The 25,000-nt window shown below is 44.8% G+C and overlaps 1 protein-coding gene across 1 annotated transcript in view; it reads right to left on the reverse strand.

The window, feature by feature from the left end:
* ncor2 (nuclear receptor corepressor 2) overlaps positions 1–25,000 on the reverse strand; it is a 117,725-nt gene that overhangs the window by 41,901 nt on the left and 50,824 nt on the right. The window contains 11 exon segments of the mRNA XM_048243487.1: positions 561–721; positions 1,151–1,278; positions 4,992–5,102; positions 5,205–5,259; positions 6,687–6,901; positions 7,623–7,713; positions 9,479–9,651; positions 11,078–11,144; positions 12,704–12,756; positions 15,890–15,946; positions 19,622–19,735. Of these exon segments, the coding sequence (XP_048099444.1) occupies positions 561–721; positions 1,151–1,278; positions 4,992–5,102; positions 5,205–5,259; positions 6,687–6,901; positions 7,623–7,713; positions 9,479–9,651; positions 11,078–11,144; positions 12,704–12,756; positions 15,890–15,946; positions 19,622–19,735 (1,225 nt within the window).

Genomic DNA, 25,000 nt, shown 5'->3' on the forward strand with positions numbered 1-25,000 from the left:
TCACTCACACCCTAGCCTCAGACAAGTTATGAGCAGTAAAAGCTAAAAGCAAGTTGCCATGCCTCATTTACAATGTCCACGCAGCAATATAATGCAAGTACAACCTAAGCAGCATGGCTTACCTGTGCAGTCTTCAATCAACAGTTTATTCGTCACCCCTCAGATTCAATGCTTGCTAACAGTATCTATCTGGCTAAACATGCTAGCTGTGTCTGAGTGGCACCAGTGGACAGGATGCTAACAGCACCTGAGAGGCATGGCTGTGTGTCCATGAGTCCAGGGATTTCCCCTTCCCCTCAGGCTTCAGAGCTGTGCGCTAGTAGGGGGGAGGGAAAGGACCAGAGCGCCCCCATGTGGACGCTGAGTTCCACTGCAGGAGAGGACAGCTGCCGTGAGTGGGTATGTATGCTTACTTGTATGCCTGCACATGGAGGTCTAAGCACATCTGCAAGAGTGCTGGGTGTATATGCAGCGACCAGTGAGTTGAAAAACTGTATGAAAGATATTGCTACGCCGAGGTGTGGTGTGTGTGTGTGTGTCTGTGTGAAATGCAAGTTTACCTAGGTCACTGCTGAGTGGAGGAGTGCTGGTCTCCTCTTGCTCGTTGGCCATGGAGCGGTGATGCTGCCCCTACATGTGGCCGCGACTGTTACCGCAGGCCGGCCCTTCACGGGCCATCGGGGTCCTTATCCTCCCCAGCTCTTAGCCAGGCGGTAGATCCCTGGACACACACACACACACACAGACAGACAGACAACATTAAACTCGCAGAAGAACAAAGACAGATTCTCTCTCACACACATACAGGCGCGCACGCACACACACAAACAGGCATGTAGTCACATCCCCCCTCTGGTGAAGTTTCTGTTTGGCGGAATAGCCAGCATCAGCACAATAGCTGATGACAGGAGTTGAGAACAGAGATGGAGCATTCTCATTTATCATCCCCACAGTCCCATTCATCTTGCGCTGTGGGGATGCTAAATATAGGCGCACCAGCTGGGCCAGCCAAGCGCACAGACCGGAGGGGGACGATGTAATGATCATGTTCATCCAGGGGGTGCATACACTTCTGCTAATATAGTTTAGTAACTCAGAAAAGGAGGAGACAGAGGAAAGAGAGAGAAAAAAAGCAACACACAATACTAACTTCATGCCGTCCTCCTTGTCCTCTCCCTCGTTCTTCTCCTCCTCTCGTTCCCCATCCTTTTCCTTCTCCTTCTCCTCTTTCTCTTCCTGGTTATTCCGGTTCACTTGCTGCTGCTGTTGCTGAGTGTGCTGTGAAACCAACCACACACACACACACACACACACACACACACACGTTAATGTCTAGCTATCAGAAGAAGCTTCATCTGATGGTCATGATGCACACTCCAGGCACATAATTCCATTACTCAATCCCCTCTTTCTGGTTTGCACACAAAGGATCTCTCTAATCTAGGTCATCAAGGTAATTCCCACATTGTGTGTATATCTGTGCGACTGACAATGAATGTGCTGCTAGACAGTAATATCAGATGGTATCTGTGAGCGAGTCAGTATTATTTCCACAGATCTGCTTTCTTGGGAAAACAGTAAGACACTTTATATTGATGATGTTGCATGACTGATACATGAATAATAACTGCATTGCAAATAACCATGCTGTGCAGAGAGACACACAGACACACACACAGACACACACACACAGCAGTGACCTTAGCCACCTCTAGATCTCAGAACTTCTTGTTTCTCTCGCTTCCTTTCTGTCTCAGTCTCACGCAAGCACTGATGTGCGTTTAAATTTGCAAATATAGGAACGTTTCTAAACATTTGACAACAGTTTGAATGGATATTATCTAAAATCTAGTTACCTATTGAAAATGACAGAAACTGTCAAAGTCAAAGTCAAAGTCAAAAGTCAAAGTCAGCTTTATTGTCAATTTCTTCACATGTTCCAGACATACAAAGAGATCAAATTACGCTTTCACTATCCCATCGTGAAGACAAGACATATTTTACCAATTTTAAGTCCAGACAAACATAACATTCAAGTAAAACAAAAGTAAAGTAAATAAGTAAAATAAGAGGGCACATATAATGAAAATAAGAGCAGCAAAATTTGTTGAAATTGTACAGAGAATAATAAAAATCCAGTGCAAAGTCAGGCCAATAAGAGGCTTGGGTGGTAGTTCTGTTTGACCTGAGCAATAAAGAAAGTGGCATAGTGGTGCAAGCTATGTAAGATCCAGCAGAAGTGTTGTGTTTTCAGGACAACAACCCACCAAGTTGCAAAGTGTACAAGTGTGCAAGTGTTCAAAGTGCAGCAAGTGGGAGAGAGGCAGCCATTGTGGGTCCAATGTCCAGGATGTTATGTATTGGAGGGTGGAGGGGAGAGGAGGAGAGTTCAGCATCCACAGCTTTGGTGTGTATGAAGTTGCTGGTGAGTCTTGAGAAAGGCGTGGAGCGCGAGGGCTTCTGCACCTCCTTCCCAGAGGGCAGTAGATCTGCACCCAGATTGGTGAGCTGGGTGACCTGCACACCACACCTTGGTCTATGGGTGAGGTGGGTGGTGTAAATGTCCCTTCAGGGAGGGAGAGTGAAGACCAATGATCCTCCAGCCAGTTCACTTATGCTACTGCAGGGCTTTCCCCACAGACTAGGTGCAGCCTCGCCCACACAGCGATACAGCTGGAGAGGCATGCTCAATGGTGCCTCTCGGTAGAATGTGGTCAAGGATGGCTGGTGGATATCCTGTTCGCCTGAGCTCTCCCAGGAAGTACAGGCTGCTGAGCCTTCTTCGCCAGTGATGCAGTGTTGGTGGTCCAGGAGAGGTCTTCACTGATGTGCACCCCAGAATTTGGTGCTGCTCGCTCCAAAACCACAGCACCGCCGATGGTCAGTGCGGCAGGTGTTGGGTGGACCTCCTGAAAGTCAACAACAATCTCGGTTGACCTCCGCAGGTCGGGCAAGCGTCCCCCCACCATCGGTCGATGGCCTAATCAAACCCATGCTGAGTCTCGTCGCCTTTTGGTGATGAGAGAGACCCACCAGAGTTGTGTCACAGCAAATTTCATACTCATGTGATTGTTGCTGTAGGGTTGCAGTGCAGTCAAGGGTGTCAGCAGGGTGAAGACAGCGACTGAGCACCCAGCCTTGGGGGGGGCCCTCCCTGCTCAGTGTGTGATGCTTGAGGTATTGCTGCCAAACATCGCATTCACTTGGGGCCTCTGGACACAGAGGAAGTCCAGTGGCCAGTTGCAGAGGTAGGCACTGAGTCCCAGTTTGTCGAGTTTGCAGATGAGTTGTTGTGGTATTATGGTGTTGAATGCAGAACTGAAGTCTATAAAACAGCAATCCACATAAGAGTCTCTTTTTTCCAGGTGGGAGAGGGGCTGGGTGGAGGGCAGAGATTGTATCCTCTGTAGACCCGCTTGGCCCGGTATGCAAACTGGAAGGGGTCCAGGGTGGGGGGAGAATGGGTTTTGATATGTACATGACAAGTCAGCCAAAAGCACTTCATGATGATGGGTGTCAGTGCCACAGGCTGCAGTCATTGAAGCAGGATGGGAGTTTTCTTCGCACAGGTACAAGGATGCAGGCAGCTTTGGAAACATGATGATGGTTTGCTTCAGGGAAGTGTTAAAGATGTCTGTGAAGACATCCTTAAGCTCCCCAAGCACCCTTCCTTACCCAATCTGATTGGATGTTGTCCGATCCGGTTGTCTATCGGAGGTTGATGAAGGTGTCTGGGGCACTGTTCCAAGAGAGGCACAGGCTGCCCATGCAGGAGGGGATGGGTCCTGTGGGCAGGGTGTTGCCTTGCGCCTCCAAAGCCGGTGCCAGGGGCCGTCCAGGCTTGTTGAGCAGAGGTTGCTCCTCACGCCCAGGCTGGCTTGTAGTCCCAGGAGGGCCTCAACGTCCTGCCATATTTTGGTGGAGTTCCCTGTCATTTTGAAGTGGGTGGTCTCTGTGAGTGTATTCCTTGCTCCCTTGACACGGACAGTTGGTTACTCTCGCCATGCCAGCTTCATCCCCAGCTCCCAGGCTTTGTCTCTGGCCCTCAGCAGCCTGAGGACATCCCCCGTCAGCCATGGCTTCCAGCAGTCCGAAAGGATGATGTCTTTGTGGGGGTCATCATCATCGATGCACTTGTGATGTAAGAGGTTACAGTGTCTGTATACTCCTATGTCTGTCCTGGTTGTCAGGGTGGCTGCCTGCTTTAAACATTTTCAGTCTGTTGTGGGCAAAGCCAGTCTTGAAGTGAGCATCGGAGTGCCCCTCAGGGCCACACTTTACCTGCTTACATTTAACCGGGGTTTTGTTCGCATACCCTTTGTCTGTATAAAGTGGCATTAGCATAACAGTGATATGGTCTGAAAGTCCAATGGGGGAGGGGTGGCTTTGGTATGCTCCTTTTGTGTGTAGTGACCAGGTCCAGGATGTTATCCTCCTTGTTGGAAATCACATGCTGGTGTGTAGCTTTGGAAGTACAGTTGAAACTGAACTGAACTGAAAGATGCGAGTTAAAATACCTGCTGCAAAAGAGGAGCAGACACACTGTAGCTCTGCTTCACAGGTATTGTGTACTCAACTGAGTAATTTGGCTTCACAATTTCTCAAATGGCATTTAATGGAACTGAAACAGCTAATGACTTCCCTGATTGGTTGACACCAGGGTCAGTTTCTACAGCTATGCTCCTTCAAACCGAGCGGGTGGAAAACACTAATCCACAAGCTCCGCTCCGAGTTGACTGGGGATGCTCTTACACAAGCTCCAGCGTTTAGTTGGAGAGATATGGAGCTCCTGAGAACTACTGCAGTGCACAGTGCCCCACCAGAAACACTTACGGGTCAGCTACTGGGGCAATCACACATCAGCATTGATGGAGCTCAAGACTACTCACACAAACATACATATATATACACACACTCTCACTCTCTGACACGCAGACACACACGGACGGAGGGACACACAAAGGCGGACACAAACGCACATGCAAACTCACTGAGACACACACCTGGCTTCGACCACGCCGGCGGTAGTTCCTGCGGACAATGTTTTTATAGTTCTCGTTCTTCTTGGTCAGGTAGTAGAAGAGCACACACTCTGCCACAGTCTGAAAACACACACACACACACGAGCAGAAATGGTGAGTACCGCAGGATGTGTGACAAATAGAATGTAAGCAGATACGCATCAAAACAGTCTGTTCCGCTACCTTTCTCTCCAGAAAAGAGGCAATCAGACCAAAGTTTTTTGGATGCTGAATGAACCTGAAACACACAGAAAAAGAACACACAATATCAATCAACACTGACTACTAATTCCTACAAACACAAAGACTACTAATTCCTATAAAACACCTCTTGGCACAAAGGCACCAGACCTAAATGAGCTCCCCCCTACACACACATCCGCACACATACACACACGCACAGACACACACACACACCTCTAACATACAGGGAGAGGGTCATGAACAGGTCAAGACACAGGGGAAGGCTGCACAAACTCAGAAACTTCATGCACACAAAACCCCCTCACACGGCCTTCTGAGACGCCAAGGGCTCAATCACCCAAACGCATTTTCTCATTGCGCTCCCTCATAAAATATGGTGACAGCAGACTAAATGAAAAGCAGGGCAGCTGGAAATGTATTCAGCACCACTGCCAGCTCCACAGCAGACCGAGACTGACCACCACCTGATGCCTCAAGTCCAGCAAATACAGGTCATACAGGCCATAGTCATACAGGTGGATAACATATGCACTCCTGGTACTGGGTGAACAGTTATCTTGTGGTGTGTGTGTGTGTGTGTGTGTGTGTGTGTTCTCTCTCTCGCTCTCTGGGCCTCCCCACTTCCTCTTCCCCTCCGTCTGCGTGACCTCTGTCGAGGGAGGTGAGTGTGGTAAGGGTGTGTAGCGCTCATCACGCCACCCTCTGATGCTTCGCTTGATTGGCGTGGGGGGCTAACCGCAGCGCAGGCCTTGCAACGAGAGCATGTCACGCAACCCTCAACACCTCGGCTCGACAGACAGGCAGAAGTGAGAGCATGCATAAATGCATGCACACACAAACAAACTTACACACTCTCTCGCTCAAACACACACACACAAACTTACACACGCTCTCGCTCACACACACATAATAACTTACATCGCTCAACACACACACACACAAACTACACACACTAATACTAATAATACAAACTTACACACACACACAATAATAATAATAAACTTACACACTCTCGCGCTCACACACACACACACAAACTTACACACTCTCTCGCTCACACACACACACACAAACTTACACACTCTCTCGCTCACACACACACACACAAACTTACACACTCTCTCGCTCACACACACAAAACACATACTCTTTCTTGCTCATTATTACACACACCACAAACTTTACACTTCTTTTGCTCACACACACACACATAAACTTTACACATTAATTTTGCGTTTCACACATTAATACACACAAAATTTATACACTTCGCTATTACATTAATACAAACTTACACACTCTCTTGCTCACACACACAAACTTATACACTCTCTCGCTCACACACACACACAGTGTTGCTTACATGCTAATCAGCATATGAAGACACACACATGCACATAAGCTGACCGACAGTTTGTCTGTTTGTTAACACCTAAAACACACACACGCGCACACACACACTCACTTCTCGCGATGAACGTGTCCTTCTCCTGTTCAATTCCACTTCCACAACGTGTTCTCCTGTTCCGCCCACATAATCTGACCTGCCGGTCTTTGTAGACCTTCATGGGGTCGTCCATTAGGCCGTTCATGTTGATGAACTTGATGCGCTGCTGCTCCGCATCGAACAGCATGGGTGGAATGACCGCCAGCTGACGCATCTGCTTCTCCGAGTTCTGACCAGGACAGACGGAGGGAGAGGGAGGGAGAAAGAAAGAGAGAGAGAGAGGAAGAATGAGAGACAGACAGAGAAGGCAAAGGCGGGCAATAGGGTAAATCCACACATGTGCACATATAGGGCTTCTATAGTGGTGTAAGGGCATACGTCTGTCTGTGTGTGTGTGTGTGTGTGTGTGTGTGTGTGTGTGTGTGTGTGTGATATAGGTCAGCAGAGGGGAAGTGTGAGGCTTCTCTGAACAGCTACACAGCTATCGCAGAGGAACTTGAGGGAGCCGAGATAATAACAGAACTACCACCACTGCCCGATTATGGGTGAGATTACAGTACACTGTTGAGTGAAAATGACATAGAAAATGATAAAGAAATCCTTTTTTTTCCAACACGATCTGAGACACACACACACAAGAATGAAAGGGGAAGCAGCGAGACATGGTTGGTTGCAGAGAGTGAGAGATAATTGGGGAAATGGAAGCCTTCATTTCTTTGCAGAAGTGGTGAGATGGAATGCATCTCTTTAGCGTCTATGACCTGGGGGGTCACACAAACCACACTGTTCACACCTGCAGAGGGCACAGGAGTGCAGGTGTGTGTGTGTGTGTGTGTGTGTGTGTGTGTGTGTGAGAAAAGGGTGTGTGTGTGTTTGAGAAGAGTGTGTGTGTGTGTGTGTGTGTGTGTGTGTGCGCGCGCACACGAGAGTGTGATGGAGTGTATGTTTACCTCCTGCTCAGAGATACCGTCGATGATCTCAGAGACCTCGTGTTCACTTCGTGCCGCTGAGGCCAGTCCTCCCCCGCGCTGCCCAACACGACTGCAGACACAAACAAACACAATATCAGTAAAAGAAAAACTCATACACAATACAGAAATAAATATTTTTAACAAAAAATGCTCACAATTATTGGCACTACTAATTCTAATACCTTCTTAAGTCTCCCTTTGCCAATAAAACAGCTTGTAATATTCTCCTATGACACCCCATAAAATTGAAGAATACAAAGCAAGGGATTTAAGACCATTAGTCTTTACAAAATCTCCCCAGACTGTCCAGATTCTTAGGTCCACAACTTGTGCATTCTCCTCTTTGACACACCCCACTGTTTTTCTATGGAGTTTAGATCAGGGGACTGAGATGGCAATGGCGGAAGTTTGATTTTGTGCTCAGTAAACCATATTTGTTTTGATCTGGACGTTTGTTTTAGTTCACTGACCTGATGAATGATCCAATCATGACCCACTTTTAGTGTCTTGGCAGAGATTGACAGTTTTTCTTTTGAAAATGTTCAGATTTTTCTTGGGGTTTCTGATACCATGCACGTTAATTAGGTTCCCAAGGCCTTTAGGAATAAAAACAGCCCCACAATATCACAGCACCTCCACCATAATTCTCATTAGGCATGGGTTTTTTTTCAGTATAGTCATTCTTCTATGTGTACGCCAAACACAAACACACCTAAAGTGTTTCTAGCCAAAAAGCGCAATTTTCATTTCATCTGACAATAGAACACTTTCAGAGTGTCTGGAAGTCACTGTACCATTTAGTAACTCCTGCCGTTTATATTGGTAATTAAATGACTGGACAGGTTCTTACCTGGCATGCCCTCTAAATAATCTATTAGCAGTGAGGTCACTTTTGAAGATTTTTTGTGGGACTTGGTGACCCAAAGACATTTTTTGCCTATACTGTACGTGGGGGCAAGATAACCATGGGTCTTTGTCTAAGCATGTATGTCACATTTACAGTTGATTAGAACCTTTTAATCATTGTTTTAACTGTAAATATAGGCATTTTCAACAAAGAACCTAGTTTGCCTGGACATTCCCTGACTTACAAATGTCAAACACACTTTCTTTTTATTTAAATTTAGTGTATTCTCTTGCCTTTCCAATGTTGAAAAATGACTTGAGGATTTAACCTCTGTCACTTTATTTTCGTACCTTAGTGAAAAAGAAAGTCATGAACTGCTTCTGAAAGTTCAGATGCTCTGATTAACTTGAAATTAGATAGAATGCTTCTGTTACGTTAATGTTGAGTTTCCTACACTGCACCAGCCCAGATGAGGAGTTGGGTGCTGCCTGCTGTTGTGAGATGCGGTACGGTGGTGGTGGCACTGGCGCCCGTTGTGCAGTAGCAGCACACAGGGGTCAGTGATGCTCTAAGACGCTGCGTGGGCGGTGGGGGGGGTGACCACAGGCTGTTGCACAAACTAACCGCTGAGCCGTTGCACAAATGTGCCGAGGGTGAACAAAAGCTTGATCTGGAGTTTCGAGGAACTATACACGTGCACACACACAAAGACACACACAGACACACACACAGAGAGAGACTGCGCTCCACCCTGAATTCAACACATCCTAAGTTGAGTTGGAGCTTCCCATGTGTCAGAGATGAAGTTAAAACACAAAGCATGAGGAGTTTAGATTTGACCATCATCTCTCATGGTTATGAAGGGTAGCTCAAAGGCCAAAACGTCATCTTTAAAGAGACTCATGACATGGCTTTCACTAAAGAACAAACTGCTCCTTATTGTAGACCTACAACACAGTATCTTTTATACACAGACAGGCAGACAGACCTTTGCATGCGTTCCTGCATCTCCCTCTGCTTGCGGATCTCGGGGAACTGTTTCTCGTAGTACTCGCGGACCTTGCTCTCCTTGGCGCGCCGCCGCGGGTTATTCTCAATGCGCTCCACCTTCTTCTCCCAAGCCTCCATCAGCTGGTCATAACGCTGGCAGAACTTCTGCTCCTGAAGGCAGGCACACACACACACACACACACAGGGTTATACATACAACCCTGGTGGTCCTGCTGACATGCAACTAAAGCCCTTAATGGTTGAAATATTGATCTGAGCTCTGAAGAATTTGCTGGAGGAATATCCACGTGCCCTGCCTCCATGTGCTATGGAGTCAAATATAACAACGCTCACTAGAGGATTTAACCTCTGTCACTTTATTTTCGTACCTTAGTGAAAAAGAAAGTCATGAACTGCTTCTGAAAGTTCAGATGCTCTGATTAACTTGAAATTAGATAGAATGCTTCTGTTACGTTTTGTATGTAAGATTTTTCTAGGGGTGCCAATAATTGTAAGCAATGTGTTTTTGTTCAAAATATTTATTTCGTTATGAGATTTTTCTTTTTCTCAGAATAAATTTGCTTCCCTTCAAGGGTGGATTATTTTTTATACCTGATTTTAGTCAGCTTTACCAAATGTGCCAATAATTTTGGAGGCTACTGTACATGATCTCCTTTGTCATTCACATTGCATTTATGTCTGTTATAATTTTTTGTTAACAAAAGCTAAGTTGTTCCTTTGACACCTCATAAATGAACCACTGATGCCACGGTTGACACACAGATGAACCAAAAACCACAGATGACGTCTGACTCGCTAATCACCTTAACAACGCTCACTAGTGGAACCCCACACAATGTATTTGACATCCCTTTTCCTTTCCTTGTGTTTGTCTATAATAAGCATAAATCCACAGCCCAAGACACGCAGCACAAATCAGACTAAAAATTGAATGAAATTGGTAGTTGTGCGGAAAGCAAAATGCCACCAAGGTCCCTAATCTCAGAGCTCCCCATCATCGTTACTATGACCACCACCACCCACCACCACCAGCAGCAGCAGCAGTAGTAGTGAGGAGCGGCACACTGGGGTGAGGTGAGCAGCTGCTTCCTTCACAGGTTGGCTAAATTTAGCTGGGCGCAGGACTGCACCGACTACCCAGTCTACCGGCACCACTACTAAAACATGCTTCAGCCAATCAGCTGAACCAGTTTAACACCCACTTGGTGCAGAGGAGCGCATGTTCGCACACACACACACACACACACACACTATCTGGGACAGTTACTCCCTCTATTAAGTCTGCGCTTTCCCCACAGCAACAGCATAAAACAAGGCAGGCAGTATTGAAAAATACACTGTCTCAAACACACACACAGGCAAAAAGAGCTCTCTACCGAGCCATCATCTTGTGGTGGGGATACAGTAATGGACAAGCCAGACAAGAACAAGCCAGACAAGGAGAGGGAGAGAGGGGAGACAGAGACAGACAGACAGACAGAGAGAGAGAGAGAGAGAGAGAGAGAGAGAGAGAGAGAGAGAGAGAGAGAGAGAGAGAGGAAGTGTGTGTGTGTGCATCCATGCAATTAGAACTCACCCACTGCTTGCGAGCATGATTTCTTCTCTTGAAATACAGAATGAGCTTCTTCCTCATCGCCTGATTTCTGCAGAAGGATGAAAACAGGACAGAGAAGGGGGAGAGGGAGAGAGACATACGGAGAGAAGGAGAAAAGAGAGACATACAGATAGAGAGAGAGTGAGAGAGACATACAGTTAGAGATAGAGGGAGGGGAGGGAGTGAAACAGGGAGAAAGTCAGTCCATTATAAAGCTGTTCAATTCCTTCTTTTCCTGATGTCCACAGTTCATTGCCATAGTGACCTTTATACCAAGTTAAGCACAATACCATATGATTACAAACGGCGAGCTACATAGTGAAGCTTCATCTACTAGTCAATACACACACACACACACACACAATCTGAAAATCACTGCATTCGCACAAAACAGAACAGACCTTATCTAAGACCTTACCATACCACAGATGAATATGCAGACAGAAAATTGTGCAGACAATTTCTCTGCCTAAGGCAAGCTGAAGCACAATTCAACAATAATGTAACAGACGCAACTCAATATAGGTCCCTGTAACAGCTTCCTGTCTGTCAGCGCTTGACGTTAAAATCGGTTACTCTGAGGTCACATTAGTGCTGATGGGAGTAATGTTGTGCACAAGGTAAGACAAGGACACAGACTGTGGGTTTCAGTCTGACTGTGTGTGTGAGTGTGTGTGTGAGAGAGAGAGAGAGAGGGAGAAAGAGGAAGAGAATGAGTGAGTGACGATAGGTGTATGGGAGTAAAAATAATGTCAGTGTTTGCCTATATTGCAGCAGCATAGGCGTGTTGGTACAGTGTGTGTGTGTGTGTGTGTGTGTGTGTGTGTGTGTGTGTGTGTGTACGGTCCTATGAGCACAGAGATGGCATTGTGTTGTGGAGCAGATGGTAGGGGCACTAGATTAGCAGCTCTGTGCCATGTACAAAGTTCCTTTTATCCAACCGTGCACTGTACATAAACACACACACACACACTTACAGACGCCATCAAATGTCAGTTAACACACCAACACATACACACAGCCATATGGTCATCTGAATGGAAGCATAGAGAGGAGATAGACAGGAGAAAGAAATGGACCTTGGTGAAGAACCAAGGAGACAAAGCAACCAATTGTAAAAGATCAAAGCCATGTGGAGGTATTTAATAACACACACACACACACACACACACACACACCTGTTGATTAATTATACTATCAAAAAAGAAAAGAAAGAAAATTCTACTCTGCCAGATGAGGGCTCTCAGATCAAAAGGCTTGTAGAAAGGGAAGAGAAGGATGTAGGAGATGTCAAAAAAGGAGACTGAAAGAGAGACAAACATGGCAAAAGAACAAGAGGAGAGGAGAGGAGAGGAGAGGAGACAAACACCAAAGCTTTTGTTCAAATAAATAGGCACCAGATATGTCATGTGCAGGGCAATGTCTCTCATTCTATTCCGCAGCATTTCTTAAAACAGATTATGTATCTGTCAATAGGCAACCATCTAAATGTGAATTCTGACAGATTTTCATGGAAGAGCAGACAGTGAGATGAACATTTATTAGAGACAGGGCCATGGTCTGAAAGGGAAGTTAAGGATTAAAACGGAGAGGAGTGCAGTTACTTACATTTTGATGTTCTCATGGTACTGCTTGGTATCAGAGGGCTGGTTGTAGAGAGGCTGAGAGAGAGAGAGAGAGAGAGAGAGAGAGAGAGAGAGAGAGAGAGAGAGAGAGAAAGGGGGAGAGAGAGAAAGAGAGATAAAAGCATTACTGGGAATGTCTGGAGGGTAAGAGTCCAGTTTCAGTTCAGACTAGCACATCAAGGCACATCAGCGTTAACCGACTCCCCGCCTTTCAACCCTCCGCCACCCCTACACCATTTCATCTTGCTGCCCTTTCTTTCACCCTCTCTTACTTTTCCCTCTGATGAAGAAACCAGGTCACCGCATCACACATGGAAATAAAGCTGGGCCGTTCCTCAGCTCAGAGCTGCAGAACTGGATGCGGATGCGGAGTTAGGTGTTGCTACTGATGCTGCTGTTGCCGTGATACTGATGATGCCTGGTGGCGTGTACGTGAAGCTGAACTTGAATGCAAGAGATGGAAGGTTTGATCTTCCTGACACTGCATTCTCTGTAAGCTTTCTATAGCCCTTATAGTAGGGGTGGGGGGGTAAATTGATTCCCACATGTATTGTGTTTTTTTTTTTTTTTTGGCAATGAATTTTAAAATCGATTTATGTTTTCCAGTGATTCATATTTTATTTTGCCTTAATGTTTTCTACGATACCGCCAACGGCAACATAATATCCGTTTCCAGCAAAACAGTCCAAAAGCAGAAAATGGCGCAAGATCCAAGCATGTGATGTGCGTTCTTTTTAGAAAACAATTCATTTTTAGAAATGTCTCATAATATATTGTCTCTAGAAGTGTATCATTTGACTTTTGTTTTGTTTTTATTGTTATAGAATGAAAGAAAGAAAAGAAAGAAAGAATGTCACAATACTTTCGAATCGTAATAACTGTAGAATCACAATACAAATCGAAATCAGGTCTCAAGTATTGTGAAAGAATCGAATCGAGACAAAAGCATATCGTCCCAGCCCTAGCTTATAGTATGCCTTTTTTCTATATATATATATATATTTTGGGGCTTTATATATTTTATTATACAGCTTATAGTATGCTTCTCTGTAACTGTGCAACTGCTACTATACTAGCAGATACAAATGTGGCAGACATTTAAATACTGAGACATTTAGACAAATATGGATTTAGTATGATGACTGCACAAACTGTTGGGTTGTGGAAACAAGAGTCAGCAGGAAAGAGGGAAAGTTGTGGCAAACAGAGGTGTGTGTGTGTGTGTGTGTGTGTGTGTTAGACTGCACACCTGCAAGTGTTTAATGCAACAAGACATCAGTGGTTATTTGAAGCTGCACTCCTGAGATGTGCTCACTGTGAACCTGTGCCAACTCATCTAACAACACAATGACAACGCCCTCTAGAAAACACACACCACACCCTCCATTAAACAGTCAGATAATATCTCGGTCAGATAATATCTCAATGTCTTCCCACACCGATGACTAAAAATGAGTAGCTATCTGCAGTGAGGATGAAAATGTGTGGCAGTACTCTCCACAAAAACTTCCACTTTGTCTGGAGTGAAAATTGGCTTTCTCTACGGATTTTCCAATGTGTCGTTCCAAATTTCCGTAAGTGCAAAGAGCCAACTCTCTTCCACAGGACTGTGCAGTGACTGGCCTTGGGCACATCAACATGATGAGAAATGTATTTCTGAATCCCCCACTAATGCACTTATATCCTTTGGCCAATTAGGCGGTAAATAAATTTTGGCGTTTGGAAGTCGGAAGTTTCGTGCAGAGTGTAATGGATGGGTTCGGGATTTCCAGTGTGATCCCATGGGTTTAATATCCACACACACACACACACACACACACACACACACACACACACACACAGCAAGGGAGAGAATCACATGGCTTGTGATTTGTGTGGATATTTTGGGGAGTTGAGAGAGGAATCAAGCCAAACAGAAACAGCCAATTAGAGAGCTGGCAGGACCTGACACATCTGACAGTGTGTGAGGGGAGAGGGGTGGTGGCGAGAAGAAGAGAGATGCATGATGGGTAAATAGAGTGAGCAGAGATCTTTAATTTCACATAAATAGTTGCATTGGTTACAAATGGCAAATGTACATAATATGCAACCGAAGCTCAATGTGTGTTTATTGTGGGAAAATATGTTGATATTGGTGTTGATTAAAAGTCCTTCTGAACATCAAATCTTTGACACACGCTACAGTGTTAAAGGTTTCCTCCATGGTAACAATTACTTTAACCGCATGGATCACAATACCAATTTCAAGTTTTTTGCCTGCTTCAGAGGCCATTGATGTAACCTAGTTTGGCCTATAATCAAATGCTTGACCTCTTTGGAAAGCAGAGACACTGTAGTTCCTTGGAAAACAATCAGAATAACTGTGATATACTGAAACAGAGATACAGAGGCTAGAATATTGTTTTTTTTCTTTCTGCCGGATAACAAGCATCTTTGAACTGATCACATTTCAGCCTTCTAGGTCACTTGATATGACTTAGAAACACAACTGTGCCCTAGCACCAGGGTCTTGTGAAGCTGTCTGCAAAGGTAGAACAATATAGAATGAAAATATGAGCACTTTAGACCATTTTTTGCCAAGGTATGCTCATGCATTTTGTAAATTGCCCTATGGAAACTCCCCATAGGACTTTTGGTTATCCAAAATGCATAGTGACAATCAAATGCTTACTGCATATGGACCCCTTTGTGTAGAAGCATAATCTTGGTCTCAAATGAAAGGTAACACTTTTCATGCTTGCATTTGGATTGTATGTCAGGGGCACAGATATAAAATGACTACAATAAATATGGAATAACTGCACAAAAATAGAAATATTTGCGATTTCTATTTCAATTCCAATTGGTGTATATGATGGGTTATACATGGACTATACATCTACAGAACTTGTATTGGATGAAACATGGATATTCCATTTCTATGGGTTCTTGTGGACATGTCAAGACCCAATATGCTACATCTAAGGATACACACAAGGGCTAAAGGGTAGGAAAGCACCAAAGGGGGCCGTCGGCCATTTTGAAGTGAGACATAGTAAGATAAATTTGATCATATAAAGCACTTACACACATTTTATATGAAAAAGATTGTCATGTATTGATTCCCAAGAGTCCAAAAAATATTTTAAAAAGAAAAAGTCAGGAATGGAAAATAGGGAGGGAAACTCACCAGTTCCACTCTGGGTCCAAGTCCCTCCAAAACCCTGTGTGCTTCCTCAGCTTTTTTCTGTAAACGAAAAACACAAACACTGTTAGCACGTCAACAGCATAGACTCACATTTCCTATCACCACGGCAAAGCCTCACACTTGCCTTTTCTCTCTCCCCTCTCTCAAATGGATGACACTACACTATTAATAGAGCTCTCAAAACGCAATCCCACCCCAGGCTCTCTCCCCCTGTATAATTTCCCAACTCAGCTACACACAACAACAGGACAAGAGGATGTAGATCTGAGATAACAAGAGCGCCTATACCATACCATATCTAAAATCATCTACATGAGCATCTTGCCAAGACACACACACGCACGCCTTGCCTTTTATAATCTCTCTTTCATTAACTTACTCATTTTTTGATTCTTATATGCAGGTACACACACATGCACACTCAGTTCAGTATCCCCACTTGCCCCTGCTCCACTCCTTATTTCTCTCGCCACTGATGAGGGAGTGAAATTGCCATAATGAGACAGCCAGCTCTCCAAGGCTTTCTATCTCACTTCATTTCCCTCAATTACAGTGTGTGCGTGTGTGTGTGTGTGTGCATGTGTGTGTGCGCGCCTGTGTGTATGTGGAGGAGGAGGGGGAGGGAGCGAACAGCTCTAAGAACATGACTATTCATTTTTTAGCAGTGCTAAGATGATATGTGGGCAGCAGTTTCCATATCCATCTCTCTCTTTCTTTCTTTATAATCTCCTCCTCTCTCTCTCTCTGAGAAGCATAAAAAATGCATTTCTCAGTGCCTATACCAGGCATATGAAGTATGGATGAGGGTAGACATAAACACAGTTTTCTCTCCTAAGCTTCACGCACGCACGCACACACACACAAAGAGAGAGCAAGTTTTGACTGCTGTCACCTCAGCCCACTGCGAGGTTTATAGGGTTCCTAATGAGGCCTGATCAGGCCCTGGTTTACAGATAATCTAATCCCTTCTGTGAGAGGAGTCACAATGGGAACAGTTTCCCCAGCGCCACCCCACCCCACCTCGCCTGGCCTGATGTAACCCTTGTTATTAGGGCTGCCACTAAGAGCACACCGGCCAGCCACGCAGCTCAGCAGGGCCAATGGCCAACTCACAGAAAGGCAGCAAGGCTGAGAAAAATCAGGGTGGAGGACTGTGTGAGTGTGAGTGTAAGCATGTCTTTCATTTAAAGCCAACATTCAAGCTGCATGTAAGCCTGTTGTGACTTTGTGATATTTCTCTACATGGAGCTGGATCTGCTCATACATTCTTAGAAGTAGCTCCCTCTACTGGTCAAAAAAGATAAACAATGATTAAGGTTTCCCTCAGTTCCATTCCATTCCATAATCAGCCAATCAGTTTCCAATCAGCGCAGTCTCTCGCTCCCTCTCCCCACCTGCCTGACCCACTGCAACTGGAGAGCACCTGTTGTGTCCAACTTCACACCACACCAAGGAATAAATAAGTAATGGTAGAGATTATGTCTTTTGGTGGTTTAAATGTCTGTGTGTGTCTGGCTGTGTGTGTGTGTGTGTGTGTGTGTGTAAGGGCGATAGAGTATTCAGTCTGACAGTCTTGCCTGTGACATGCAGGTTTTACTGCTCAAACAAGGAACACACCGTTAATGCCAACAAATGCCGGCATCTCAACCATATTACGGTAATTACAGGGCATTAAGGAAGCACACACATACATACACATAAGCACCCTTCCCCCCCCCACCCCACACACACACACACACACACACACACACACTCAAAAGGCATCTAAGGACGCATGAAACCCCACACTGTTCATATGAGACCCTGTTTTGCCTGACTAATTATGGCTTGAATGGATAACTGCAGCTTAACGCAGCGACCTTAACCTCACATAACACCCTAATAATCATTAAAATGACACGTGCCACTTGAGAGCCTACTCACAGTTCACAGAGCTCAGGGGCGTTACCTAAAGACTGCATAAGAGGTGTGTGAGTGAGCATGTGTGTGAATTTTAGACAGGACTGTTTCTGAGTTTAAACTCACACACCACCTTCTGTTACTCAAGATTTTAGAGGCAGTGGCATCACTGTTAGAGTCACAGTCACACACACACACACACACACACACACACACACACACACACACACACACCAGGGCTCTACACTAAAAAAAATTTTCAGGAGCACTTGTGCGCCCAAGTTAAAAAATTTAGGAGCACAGACAAAAATTTGGGCGCACAGTCAGTTCTGTACTTAATTTACACATAATCTAACATTATACTGCAGCTAACAGTTAAACATGCCACTGCACCAATTGCGAATATTAAGAATGACTGACAACATTTAGGCTACAGGAAGGATTTTAAAGATCAGTGCCTACTTTATTTTCAGTCTGTTCTATTTTCCTACATTTTGTTAATGTAAAATAATATAATAGCCTACATTGCCATATTTGCATTTAGCCTGTATATCAAGTATCCTGCCAAATGTAGGCTAATTTATTTATTTGTGAATCCATCTATATAATCCAAATATGCCCATGGTGACCTATCTGACTGCATACTGCCTAATACTACTACTAAAACAGTCCATTTTCTCTTCCACAAAAGCCAACATAGGCTAATCAAGGATATATGTTTTATACTTTTAGTTTTTTATTTTAAATATCTGCATTGATGGGGGGCAGTGGGCAAACGTTGGGCCTACTTTCGTTTTGCACTTCACCTTGCATTCGGTGTAAACAAACAAGCATGCGTGGAAGCCTGGAGTTGTCAGTAGCGTTCTACCTTTGAATAAAATGGGAGTATTACGGGAGGCTACTTTCGTGCCGCTACAGCTATATTTTGCATATTGCAGCCAATACGTTAACTGGGCTAAAAGGCATGTTAGGTTACCTTTCCTTCTCTCACTGCATTCTCAGAATCTCATCCTGTTCCTCCTACTGTATATCCAATGAATTCGGTGGATAGAAAAACTAATTTCTTCAATCTTTGCATCTTGGCTGGCTAGTCTAACTTTCCGCTTTTTCTGCGCGCTCTTGGATTTGATAGAAGCAACTACTAGCGAGTCACAACGCGAAACTGCTAACGTTGATGGGAGGTGTAGTTTTTACGCTGCATTCGTGACGTGATTCTATGGTTTGCACCAGTAATGTTTCTCGATGTTGCGGTGTATTTTGTAGACAAATATTGACATGGTTAGAAGTCATTCGCACCAGTGCGCCTAAATATTTTTTTTGCACTCCCACGGCATGATTTTTACTCGCATGTGCGAGTGAAATGGGCGCACTGTAGAGCCCTGCACACACAGACACACACAGACAGGCTGTTTTTCCTCTGATGTGCATAGTGACCACTAGGTGGACTAAGAGCAACACCAGCAGCTGCCACTACAACTGCTGCTGCTGCTACTACTAGACCTGCAGGTCTAGATCCTGCAGGTCTCCACTAAAAAGTATAGACACACACCTACAAACAACCCACCCACACACACACACACACAGGTCACACACAGGTTCATACCCTCCTGGGATGTGGCCTCCCCTGCGCTAAGCATAGCACCAAGCGCTGATGTGTTTAGATGATCTGGACCAGGTTCATTATACGCTCAACCAATAGAGAGAAAAGGGCAACGCATTTGTTGTGTGTATGTATGTGAACGCTCAGTTTTATGTGTACAAAGGGTACAAATTTACTGTGTGTGTATGTTGATGTGTGTGTGTGTACACACTCACCCTGTTCTCGTCGTAGATGATCTGGACCAGGCTGCGGTGCTTGGCTTCGCTGGGCGGGGGTGAAATGGAGCGCTCGGGCTCCTGAGGCTTAGCCGCCTCCTCCTCCAGCTGTTGCTGCAGACACACAGGATGGCAACCACAGAGTTAGTGTTGCGTTCAAACACACACGGCAAAAAGTCCCACATGAGCCCAAAGACAAAGGACCAAGTTGCACACAAATCCACTCAGACAGACACACACACACACGCACAGTCGCACACACATGCACGCACGCAGGCACAGCAGCACACTTGCTGGTCTCAGCCAAAGCAGAACACAAGAACAAGTGAGCAAAAACAACTGTAAGAATCAGAGAAAAGTAAGTGTTCCAGGGAGGAAGACAAACATGTGAACAAGAATTTGGAATAGCTTCGGAGAAGAAATTGTTGTTCTGTAATGGAACACGAGTCGTATCTCTTCTTCACTGTGGAAACTGTAGGACTCTCCATCTGGTCCTACACTCCACTGAACGTAAAAAGGGGGGGCAGTTGAAGCCTGCTGATGACCAGAATGCCATTATGGGACATCTTAAGGGCCGTTCACACCAGGAACGATAACTATAATGATAAAAGCATCGACACTGACCAACGATAAGGAAAGTATCTCCTTTTGTTGATGAATGTGATGGCTAACGATACTTTTTTACGTTATTTTTACAGTTACTGTATTGTTCTTGCTGTGGACGGCCCCTCACTTCGTAGTATTCTCCATCTCTCACCCTCTCTCTCTGTAGTTTTCTCCATCTCTCCCCACCCACCCAATAAAACCTCACTGTTTTGAAAATGTGTAGATTCTCAATCACAGTCATGTCACGGTCTGAGATATATTAAATAAAAAAAATGCCTCCAAAGATCCAGGACTGAGGAGCCAGGTAACTATTTTGTTAACGACGGGAACATGTTTACTTTTACAGCAAAGGTCAGTATACATGGATGAAGTATCCATTTCCTCAAACAAGACAAGTCCGGGCCAGCCAGCGGTGTATATATATATTTACGTATGTATAATATATGTATGTGTGTGTGTGTGTGTGTGTGTGTGTGTACACAGCATATAATACAGCTAGCTGATTTTTTTGAGAGAGGCTATACCATTGAAATGAAGCCAATTGCTTTCTGTATTAACCATAAGATATCCACAACAAGGCACAGCCAGACCAACCCGTGTTTGTTTAGGTAAGCCAGTGAGTAAGTCTGTGAGTGTGTGAGAGTATTGGATTGTCAGTGCCAAGAAAAGCACAGGCGCTACAGAACAACTTCGAACAGCTCCAACCAGCACAAAAGGCTTTTAAGCTCTCCGGCCAAGAGCGCTATATAAACCACACGCACATACACAAACACTCTCTTCCTGAGGCACAGGTGCACTATTTTCAGATCTGAATTTCCACAGCTTTGTGTAAAACTGTTGAGTATATTATTATGCGTCTGTGGTCTGGCTGTCTCTCTGTGTGTGTGTGTGTGTGTGTGTGTGTGTGTGTGTGTGTGTGTGTGTGTGTGTGGGGGTAGCGCGCCATGAGACCCACCCTGGGCCTCTCAGCGGGGTGATTTAGGAAGCCCAGGGCCCCTTACCAGCCTGTCACAGGACCAGTGTAAATGTCTGAGGTGTGGGTTGGTGAATGTGTGTGTGTGTGTGTGTGTGTGTGTGTGTGTGTGTTAAAGGGAGGGTGGATAGTTCTGCAGTACACTTGTGATTGAGTGAAGTGTGTAGGTGTGTGTGCATGTGTGAATGCACATGCTGGATTGCTGTGTCTGTGCGTGTGGGTGTAAGAGAGAAAGTGTGTGTGTGTGGTGTGTGTGCATGTGTGTGTGTGTGTGTGTGTGTGTGTGTGTGTGTGGCTGTGCCCATCAAGCTGGATAAGCACAGGGAGGCACGGCATTCCCTGAGTGAAGTCAAATAAACCCGCCCTGCTGATATAACCCAGACCCTACGAAACCTAAGCCCTCTCCCTCCCTTCCTCTCTCCCCTCCCTCCCTCTTCCCCTGTTTTCCCCAAACCCTCTCCACCTTTATTTATTTCCCTTTCAGCCGCTGTCACTCCAAATCCCACATTCTCGCCATCTCTGTCTCTACCCACATCATCTTCAGCCCTCACACACTCTCTCACACACACACACACACACACACATACTTACTTCACTTAATAAGGCAGGCATGTGGACGCTTTTTCAGGGGAAAAGGGGGGAGGGAGAGAAGGAAAAAGAAAAAAATGGAGGAGAGAACAGAAACTGAGCGTGGGGAAAACAGGGGAGGTGGGAAGGGTGGGGGCCAAAATAAACTATTTGGTACAATGGTCTCTGCGTGTAGGCCCTTGGGTGTGTGTGTGTGTGTGTGTGTGTGTGTGTGTGTGTGTGTAGGAGTTAGAGAGGGAACTGTATAAAAGCAGTAGGGGGGAACGAGATTGATTTATTTTCCTTGGTAGCACAGTTTACCCTCAAAATCATTCTGAGCACACACACAAACATACACACCTCTCCTCTCCTCTTTCCGAAGCCCCCCGCTTTCTGCTCCCCTACAGAGGCCCATGTCACAGAGTGCAGGTGGCTTACCAATCCTTACACTGTTGTAAACACACACACACACACACACAATCCAAGCCTCTCAAGAAGGGATTAGTCTTTATTGTGCAGATTACTTACATCTGACTATGAGTGGCATAATGGGAGTGGTGGATGGGGGGTAAGGACAGAGACAGACAGACAGAGTGAGAGACAGAGAGTAAGAGAAAGAAAGAGAGAAAGAAACACAGAGAGAAGAGAGGAAGTGAGTAGTTTAACAGGTCCAAACATCTTTAGCATCCTCCATTGCCCCAGAGAGCTAAAATTTATGGCCTCATATTTCTAACCTACTTCACTCCCCCGGAGGGAGGGAGAGAGAGAGAAAAAAAGAAAGAAAGAAAGAAAGAAAGATAGAGAGGGAGAGAGGAGGCAGAGCGAGAGAATCTTTACACAGTGGCTGGGTGGTTGAAGGCATGCTGAGTGAGGTTTCACACAAGCAATAATCACAGCACTGTTACAGCAGCCCTGGGCAAGATTAAACAAGATCTGGCACAGAACAAGCAAGAGAGAGAGAGAGAGAGAGAGAGAGAGAGAGAGAGAGAGAGAGAGAGAGAGAGAGAGAAAAAGAGAAAGAAAGAAAGAAAGAGAGAGAAAGAGAGAGGAAGAAAGGAAGGGGGGCAGTGAAAATAAAAAAAATGAAAAAGGCATACAGAGAAAACATAGAGGGAAGAGAGAAGAAAGAGATGATGTATAAAGAGAAAAAGAAAGAAGTAGCCCTTTTCACACAGATATCATGCAAAATTTGTGGGAAGAGGAAAAGTGTTTTTTGCCGCATCGTGTGTCTGAAAATGAGGTGAAAATTTGCTGGCCTGCTGATCTGTTCACATGATCCGACATTTTGGAGGCAGGACCAGCTAGCAAATTAAAACATGACGTGCAAGAGGGGGCGTGTAGAATGACAGTCGTAGGCCTTCAGTCATGCGCCTTCAGATGCAGCAGGTGTGTGATTTTCAAAACCATGGCGGGAGAACTGACTGCACTTTGGTTAGCTGCTGCACGCACATTTTTAGTACCCTATAAATGCAAGTGAAGTTGCTTTGCATTATAGTGCAGTATGTGTCGATGCTTAGAATGTCGGATTCTTGCGATTGCAGCTTTGGACAATAAAAAGTAATTTGGAAGGGAAATTGAAGACAAGCAGGGAGCAGTTCAGATGAAAGACTAAATGATCTTAAATGCAGTAGACAAAGACGTTTGGCTCTTCTTGGTTGCGCTGGGATCTAAAACAGTGGCATATAGAAATATTCAAATGTATAAGTATAAGTATATATACTCTTTTGATCCCGTGATGGAAATTTGTTCTCTGTATTTATCCCAATCCGTGAAAAACACACTCAGCACACAGTGAACACACACAGTGAGGTGAAGCACACACTAATCCTGGCGCAGTGAGCTGCCTGCAACAACAGCGGCGCTCGGGGAGCAGTGAGGGGTTAGGTGCCTTGCTCAAGGGCACTTCAGCCGTGCCTACTGGTCGGGGTTCGAACCGGCAACCCTCGGTTACAAGTCCGAAGCGCTAACCAGTAGGCCACGGTGGGCACAGAAGCAAAAAACGGGTGGGCAAAACGAATTTGATTGAACATAAGAGAGGCCTAGATTAGATACACTATATATGAATCATAGGCATGTTATATTTATGACATAAAAGTGGAATTTATTGAACACATTTGATCACAGCTGACAAATTACGCAGAAACATTTTCAACCGGAGCAAAACAATGCATGAATGTAGCTTCGGCACGTCACATTAAACACAATTGAGACTGACCATATTGAACAACTGCAAAGCCTGATTATAGGCATGTTTTGTTCATGGCATGAACAGTGGAACATTGAACGAATTTCATCATAGCTGACCAATTACGCAGTCGCTAAACATTTTAAACTTCCGCAAAACGGCATGAACCCAGCATTGGCACGTCACATAAAACACAAATTGAAGCAATAGATTGACCATTGGACAATCCTACTGCAAAGCCTTTTCATAGGCATGCTACGTTTACTGAGTGCCGACTTGTGCGTCTTTTTTGGAGGGTGAACATAAACGTATGATTTTCTGAACTGGGGATTATCCCTAATTTTACCCCCATAACTTTTGACAACTGAAAATAAAATGTGATACAATGAACAGAAAACATTTTCAGTGTGCTTGATCGCCATGTAGCCTAGTCTAGCCTGTTAATCAAATTAATGTATGAAAATAAAGTTGTGTGTCATGTTATTGAAGGAGAGCAACGTTGCTATTCCCTGAAGATGAGTCAGATGTAGCTACAGTTAAGCTATTGACCATTCATCTAATTTGACACTGGCAAATGTGCAGTGTACAAATGCTTTTCTTATGGATGCCAGAAACTGCATATTATACTATGACAGTTGTCGCAAGTTTTGCGGCAGACTATTGTGATAGAAGGCTATATGGCAAGACTATCTCTAACTAGCTCATATTGAGAAGATTGCATGACTGAAATAACAGTGTACTAACTATGGGTAACTGAGGATAACTTGTAGACCATAAAGGTAAGAGTTCATTGTCCTTACGTTTAGTTATGTTGGCCATGTCCAGCTTCTAAATGTTATGTGGCAGTAACAGTAACATGTAACAGTAGTTTTTAATGAGATAATGTAAAAGCTTGCTAGGACAGACGCTCAATGAGTTCATGCTTTGTCGCTGCTTATGCTTTTATCGTTGGATTTTAGTATAGCCTATTATGGCAACCAATTGCTTTCCGACCAACTCTACCATGACTGGAAGCATTTTGGATTTAAAAATTGTCGTAATATGCTAT

Source organism: Alosa alosa, chromosome 5 (genome assembly GCF_017589495.1).
Source record: "Alosa alosa isolate M-15738 ecotype Scorff River chromosome 5, AALO_Geno_1.1, whole genome shotgun sequence".
NCBI classification, from domain to species: domain Eukaryota; kingdom Metazoa; phylum Chordata; class Actinopteri; order Clupeiformes; family Clupeidae; genus Alosa; species Alosa alosa.